We start from the raw sequence: 7,410 nt of genomic DNA on the forward strand, positions 1-7,410 counted from the left end.
AATAGAAAGCAAAGAATAAGTAGTTATAAATCATACATATGACGTAGGCCTACTTTAAATAATTATATATAAGATGATAAGACTGTCATTTTTAATACATCTGTGTCAAATTACACGCGCGAGCGCGCGCGCACCTACACACGGACATACACACACTGTGAATTCAATAATTGTTAATGGCCTGCTGAAACAATTTCCCATCCTTGCTTTTCAGTTCTGGAGAGAGAATAAACGTCACGGATGTGTGGAATTCACACCTTAAGGAAACGCAATGCTTGCTGTGATTGGCAAAGACATTATTCTACCAAGGCTGTCCTGCTGTTACGGGATTACAATGACGTCACATTGATAACCTTGCATGGATGAATGCTAAAGAACTATAGAGGCACAAATAATAGCACAAGCAGAGTCCATATCTTGTAAGTCTTACTTTATGCTTTAAGCCCTCTTCAGCTATAGAGCAATAATATTTTTATTTTTTATTTTTTTGATGAAGATTTATTTTATTTTTGTTATCGTTTTCTTTTAAGGATTATAAAAAATGTTACTAGCTGCTGTAAACAGCTCAAAGTCTCTTCTAAGTGCAGTCATTTATTATTGAGCAAAAGGCCGTACGTAGAAATGTGTGTAAGAAGATGCATTTGATGCAGCTTTAGTTACAATCGGCCAGGGGAATATTTCTGATGGTAAGAAAAGAAGCAGCTACAGCATGTCTTTCTCACAGTTTGGATGTCCTTATAACGGAACTTCACAGGTAAGGAAATAATTACATCAGGTTTTTTTTTCACCATTTACGATAGATTTCTAAGAACATAGAACGCTTTATTCCATATGCTTTAGACAGCACAAAATGTTGTTTTGCACAACTGGGCTAATATAATGGTTGTTTTTGTTGTAGCACATTTTAAACTCAGTCCAATTGTTTATTTAAAAACTGAAAATGTCGATGTGATGTGTGTGTTTTTATCCATGGGTCAAAAATTCGGAAGAATTGTAAATAAACTAATCTGGCACGGACATAATACTAAACAACACGCATACAGTATGTAGCCTATAAATTAGCACTGCAATGTAAGCTTATTGCTGGTCACCCACCATACTTCTTTAAAGTTTCCGTGCGCATATTGTGCTTATTAATTTGAATTGCTTCCAAATTATATGAACTTATGTTTTAATTTAACCTTGTAGACTAATTAAAAAAAATAAATAAAAAAAATGCCGAGGAACAAGAGCATGATTTCATCTTTGTGTGGACATGCCTAATAGCCTAATCAATACATTTATGCAATCTACCAATTAACACCTTAAAAAATTAGGTAAATCTGATGTTGTCAAATTAGGTAAATATGATTACCTTTTTTTTTCAAAGTTTACAGTAAGTCGTCAGTCCTGTAGCCCAGTCTATTTCACAAGGTAGCATTTATACTTACACTGTAGGCTATTGAACTATGGTTAACATCTCAAAAAGTAGTCCAATTTTTAAAGAATGAATGCTTTCTTTAATGACTGTTTATCCGTCAGGTTTTCACAACGTAACACTGGCTAGCCAAAAATAAAAAATAAAATAAACAATTTAAATGACACCCGCTGACATTCGGGTGTACAACAGGCCGTCATTCTGCAGTAGGTTACACGTGCATGTGCCATTAAACCTTCCGTATTCTGCTTACCGTCATGTCCTGTCTCAAAATGGTCCTTTAAAGACAGTATATGAATATAATAATTGTTAGTCTACAGGAGTGACATGTCTATTCAAAATTCTCTTCATGCAGTTATTCGTGTCGGCAAACCCCAGTACGACTTGCTGCGATTCGATTTCCAGGTCGGTGTCTGAGTCCAGCGGTTCCCAGGCTCCTGCATCATTCTACCGCCCTTCTTATGAGAACCGTCTGCTGGCGAGTACGCGCACGGAGTTGAATGCGGCTTCTCTCGGGATGTACGGTTCTCCATACGCAGCAGCGGCCGCCGCCAGCCAGAATTACGCCAACTACTTCTCTTACAGCACCGAAGCCTCATCTCTCTATTCCACGCTGGTGCGTGTGTGGTTTAATTTGATAAAGACTCGGTTCAATCTATACCACCTCCGAGCTAACCGAATCTCATAACTTTTCTTGGACTCCATTGTAAGATACTAGACATGAAATAACACAGTTGAAAGTTAATCCAAAACAATCTAAATTAGACTTCGTACTGCTTTGCAGTTAAGGAGTGCCATTTACCAGGAACTACCTCTAGACACGTCGACAATTAGAGTGCGATATTAGCGTACTTAGCCTATGTATTTTGTTTATCAAGATGTGAATATGAGTGTAAGACAACTTTTTTGTCAACTTTTGTGCCATTCACTAGTAACGTTTATTTCCAACCTTGTTTTGAATAGAAGCATGTGACACAAAAATTTAAATGCTCGTCCACTTCAGACAAGATGCTTTTCATACGTAAGGTACCTTTTCTTATTCTCTTGTTTGATGTTATTCTTTTTTAGAACCCACAGTACGATATCAAGGATGGCGCAGGCGGATTGCATTCTGGAATCACACAAACAGCAGCCTATTATCCCTACGAGCATTCTCTGGGGCAATATCAATACGACAGGTGTGCACATCCGGAAATCTTTCACCTGAATTTTTAGTGCAGTCCATTTAGTGGCGATGTTATAGTAAGCCTTTGACGAACGAAGTAAATTAGAACTAGTCAAAATATTTTTGCGGCATTCCACATATTTCTTAAACATAATGTTCCTTAAAATTAAATTGTGCTATAATTTCCTCTTCTTATCCATTTGACTGACCGCAGCAAGTTTTTCAAAAAAATTGGTACACCTCCTTTATCTTTGGAAGCCGCCCCTACATTACTTACTAACTGATTGGTCCAATAGTGCTTCATTGTATACTTAATGATAGGCATGGAATAAGAAATGTTTCCTAGTGGATAATTTGTAATTTTTTTACACTAATGGACAATTTATTTGATATCACACACAAATTCCAGGTATGGGACTATGGATTTTAATGGGTCAACCAGGCGAAAAAATGCCACCCGGGAGACTACCAGCACTCTAAAGACATGGCTTTATGAGCACAGGAAAAATCCGTACCCGACAAAGGGGGAGAAAATCATGCTGGCCATCATCACCAAAATGACCCTCACCCAGGTGTCCACCTGGTTTGCAAATGCGCGGAGAAGGCTAAAGAAGGAGAACAAGATGACCTGGACCCCAAAAAACAAAGCAGGGGATGAAAGGAAAGATAAAAATGAGAAAAGTGACCCGGATTACATCAACAAAGGTAACGATCATCCTTACCTCTACTACCATGTATGTTTCTGAGGGAATCATACAAGCGCACACGGACAACAGTAGCGTACAGAATGTTCACTCTTACTTAATTTAAACTCTACCATGTTTATATGAAGATACGCAGCCAGAGAACACTTAAGTTTATTTAACATTGAACAATTTGCAGTGCATTATATTAATAATGCAGATACTCTTACTTCAGCTTCAAATTTATTACAGCTATGGCAAATATAATAATACCGCAAGTTAACTAAAACTACAGTAAATACATTCATATGTTGCTTAAAACTAAGTTGATTGATGGAAGCTCACTCATTGCACCTGCAGGATATTTAGTAATTGATCATGTTTTTAATCATATTACAAAAAACTTGGGGAAAGACACAAGAATCTGGGTTAGTTCTGCATCTTTTTGGCAGTGAACTGCATTTCTTCTCATGTGTTTTTTTCCAAAACAGATACCAAAGACTACAAGGAGGAGAAGGACCTTCAGCTGAGTGACCTGGACGATATGGATGATGAGGACTGCGACAAGGCGAACAGCGACTGCGAGAATGTCTCTCGGGAGGAGCTGGGCCTCCAGCAAGCCATGGCAGTGGAGCTCCTGAAGAGAGACTGCATTGGTGCCTTGTCCCTCCCCAGCAGCTTTCACGCATTCGCATGCAGCAACAAGAACACGTCGACGCTGCCGTCCGAGTTCCCGGGCCCTGCCGCGTCCAAGTCTTCGCCGCCCGCGCCGACGGGCACCTCTGCGGCTCTGTCGCACTTCGACGTGCCAGGAAAGCCCAGAATCTGGTCGCTGGCACACACGGCAGTACTAGACCCCCGCCCCGGCAGCCAGTTAAGTACCGGGAACGTCGGCCTGGACTGCCAGTTGTCAGCTGTGAAAGTTAACATGACTGGGCGTGGACAGTGCGGCGGGTTGGGGAGCCCTGGAACAACAAGCCTGTCCAGCGTGGAAGCCTCTTTCCAAACGGGCATGCAAGCTCAAAACAAAGTCTACGGCGCTTCCGGCTTTACCCACAAGCCTCTGCATCTGCACTGCTCGTCTTACCCCGTGATTTCCGACGCATGCCAGTATTCATCCGTTGAAGGTACGGCAAGTGCTCGGCCATATTGATGCACGTGCACGCCACAGTGAACAAAGTCATAAAACCCTGTTGCACTTCCTTTTTGTTAGTCATGTGATTTTATTGAAACCCATAAAAAGACAAGTAGTACGTGCACATCGGATGAAGTCAGAACCGGCTGCTGGCATAAACACTGCATAAACATGTGGTTGTTTAGGGCTAAGACTGTCCCTGGGGCACACAATTCAAGTTAATTGGTTGGTGTGACTTAAGCTGGGGCACTTTGTGGCCACAACATCAGTCTGTTTAGGGACGCCAAAACCCTAGGGCCAGCTCTGGACCAAGTTCACAGGTGCCACGGAGTATAAAGCATGATAGGTAAAAAAGGATTACCCAAACAATGTATTTCATGCTTGCAAAACAAATATAGTGCTGTTAACGGTTTATGCATCATGGTGACACATAGTATTCTAGATAGCTGCCTGTTCCTTTGCAACTGTTCCTGTACAAATGTAATAATGAATTAGACATAATTAGCATTCTAAAACAAACTGAAACCAAATCATAATGTAGATGCATGTTCTTTTTCTTAATCGGACGTGCTCATGCACAGTGTATGTCCAGGTTAATCCCATTAAAAATGTTGACTTTTAGGATTTTCAGATGGTAGAAAGTCTGAGGCGGAATCCTCAGCGCTCAGTGACACGTGTCTTGCGCTGCAAGAAGACAAGCTCTCGGCCTTCAGACCAGGGATGAAGAGGTGAAGCAGGTGAGACAGTGTCCTTTAGTTCTTCCACAAGACTGGGTTCTACACTAACATTTTTTTTCTATGGTGAAAATTTTAGGAGCCCACTAATGCATCCCAATTAGAAGATGCGCTCCTAAATTATTTTTTCCAGTTAGCACACATCCATTTTCATGGATGTGCAAATGCTCCTAAAATGGGAGCACTGTAGAATCCGACAAGACATACTGCATTCGTACACACACGCACACACGCATGCACACACTCACACACGCACACACACACACATGCGCATGCTTGCACATACGCACTAAAACAAACACACTTTTCATCTGATTGACTTGTTTTTCCATCGACATAACATTGTTCCATCAGAGAAATGTTCTGACAAATGTATGTTCCAAATCCTTTTGATCCACTATATTATTTTTACTGCACTGTCACCACACAGGAAATTCAGAAAAACTTCACAGACACATTGTATGTAAATACTAACATAAATTGCAATACTAACATAAACGTGCACAAATCTGTAGATATGATTGAATGATATTAAAAATGTAAACTTTACAATGTAAACTGGCTCTTGGTTAAAGGATGTATGTAAGTGTCCAATTGTACAATTCGAACTGACGTTCACTAAACTGTACATGAATTTTAGGGTACTCGTTCAAACACGTATTATATATTTTTTTTTAAATGACTCAACTGAAAGGCAAATACAGCAGGCTTCATAAGCGGCGAAATCATTCGAACCTATAAAAGCATAAATTATGCATTAGTGGCTTCCGATATAATAGATCTGTATACCTTTCACAACTTTCTCGATATATTTTTATACGTACAGTGATCTCTAACGCTGTTTTAGAGGTTCGTGATATTAGCCTACAGTACATGTCGTTTCAGTTGCTTCTGTGTAACAGTCGTGAAAGTCGTGCGATCATGTCAAGATGTACGGCTATAATTTTAGTTAGAACACTTTGCGAAATTGCCTTGTACCTTGTAAGAAACTTTTATGTATCTCTTGGTCTGTACTTTGTCGACATTCTCACTGAATAATGATAATCATTTTCTTTTTATTAGGTTGACCGGAGCGCAGCCAATAAACACTGAGCCATTTATATAACTTTAATTATGCACTGAGGGCCTGATATAAAGACAAGCGATCCAAACCATCATCTATGAACCGGCCAGTGTTTAAACGACAGGCTAAAACAGACGTTTGCCGGAAACTGTGGATACAGCCATCGTTTTGCACTATATTGTTTTAATGATAATGGTGACTGTATGCAATGCCACGTTAGGCGAACTGGAATGAACTTCGTATGTATGCACTGGGCAATCGTTGTATAGCAAATTTATTTATTGTTGTTTATTTATTGCTTGTTGTATTATCAGTTTATTTGTTTAACATATCGCGAACCGTATGACCTAATACTTTGCTTTGTTTTACGTCTGTGTCCGTTTGCAAAACAGAACATGTTAGTTCCATTGTGGGGAGCTTGTTATAGGGCCATTTGTTTGCAGCATATGGAGAACAGATCACACGCAATATATTGTGTAACTTCAGAAACACTGTTCAGAAAAAAAAAAATCATTTTTTCATGATTGTTATATTTTCTAAGAATGCATTTCCAAGAGTCACGTTTCTGCGTCTTGATTTTGCGTTTAATAGGCTAGCCTATTCAAACGTTCCACAATATATTAGAACATCAGCCGCATTGCACTTGATCAAAGTTTCTCTTGACTCGATGCAAAAAAGTGGAACATTGTTAGTAGGTCATAATTCAGTCAAGGGCATTAATGAACTTTACAAGAGGATAAGAAAGGGGATAGCGTCTCCCTTTTGTCTTTATTTAATCGAAAGTGGCATCAAACACTTTGTTACTGCTCAGACTAACGACGAGGCAAGAATAAGAAATGAAAGTGTCTTTGTACCAAGAGCGGGAGAACAGCTGCAATAATTGAATAATTGTGGTAACAATGAGAGGTCACTCGGAGATCAAACCAATAAGAGCTATTTCTCATGGTTCATCTGGGTCAGCGTTCGCTTCAACTGTTCTGTGGTCCACGGACTTTGTAAAATCCGCAGTTATTATGCTTTGTATTAAATTCCCCCCCCCCCCTTTTTTTTTAAATTTTAAAAATATTGAATAATGTTTTGTTTAATACGAATTTCCCCCAAAATTCTAATAACTACTATAAATGGCTTATTAGCATGTCTACAACTATACTGTCATTGAGAATTCCAGATGGCAACGTGCTGCTGAGGTTATAGTAGGCACGCATCCGGATTC

The 7,410-nt window shown here is 39.6% G+C and overlaps 1 protein-coding gene across 4 annotated transcripts; it reads left to right on the plus strand.

Annotated features, from left to right (window-relative positions):
• Window positions 1–315: 315 nt before the first annotated feature.
• LOC118227205 (iroquois-class homeodomain protein IRX-6-like) lies at window positions 316–6,751 on the plus strand. 4 transcript variants are annotated; one of them, XM_035417409.1, is made up of 7 exons: window positions 316–754; window positions 1,773–2,033; window positions 2,486–2,595; window positions 2,992–3,287; window positions 3,757–4,392; window positions 5,023–5,137; window positions 6,197–6,751. In XM_035417409.1, the coding sequence occupies exons 1-6, from the start codon at window positions 710–712 to the stop codon at window positions 5,130–5,132; spliced, it is 1,458 nt and encodes a 485-aa protein (XP_035273300.1). In that variant the 5' UTR covers window positions 316–709; the 3' UTR covers window positions 5,133–5,137; window positions 6,197–6,751. The 4 variants fall into 4 exon arrangements, with proteins under 4 accessions (XP_035273300.1, XP_035273301.1, XP_035273302.1 ...); XM_035417410.1 differs by having other exon boundaries at window positions 5,032–5,137; XM_035417411.1 differs by having other exon boundaries at window positions 1,823–2,033.
• Window positions 6,752–7,410: the final 659 nt, after the last annotated feature.

Source organism: Anguilla anguilla, chromosome 5, assembly GCF_013347855.1.
Source record: "Anguilla anguilla isolate fAngAng1 chromosome 5, fAngAng1.pri, whole genome shotgun sequence".
Classification (NCBI taxonomy): Eukaryota; Metazoa; Chordata; class Actinopteri; order Anguilliformes; family Anguillidae; genus Anguilla; species Anguilla anguilla.

Excerpts from the sequence above, each read along its gene's own strand:
- LOC118227205 (XM_035417409.1), top strand. The coding sequence starts at position 710 with ATGTCTTTCTCACAGTTTGGATGTCCTTATAACGGAACTTCACAG. Across the intron at positions 2,034-2,485 it reads CATCTCTCTATTCCACGCTG|AACCCACAGTACGATATCAA; the intron begins GTGCGTGTGTGG and ends ATTCTTTTTTAG. Across the intron at positions 4,393-5,022 it reads CCAGTATTCATCCGTTGAAG|GATTTTCAGATGGTAGAAAG; the intron begins GTACGGCAAGTG and ends GTTGACTTTTAG.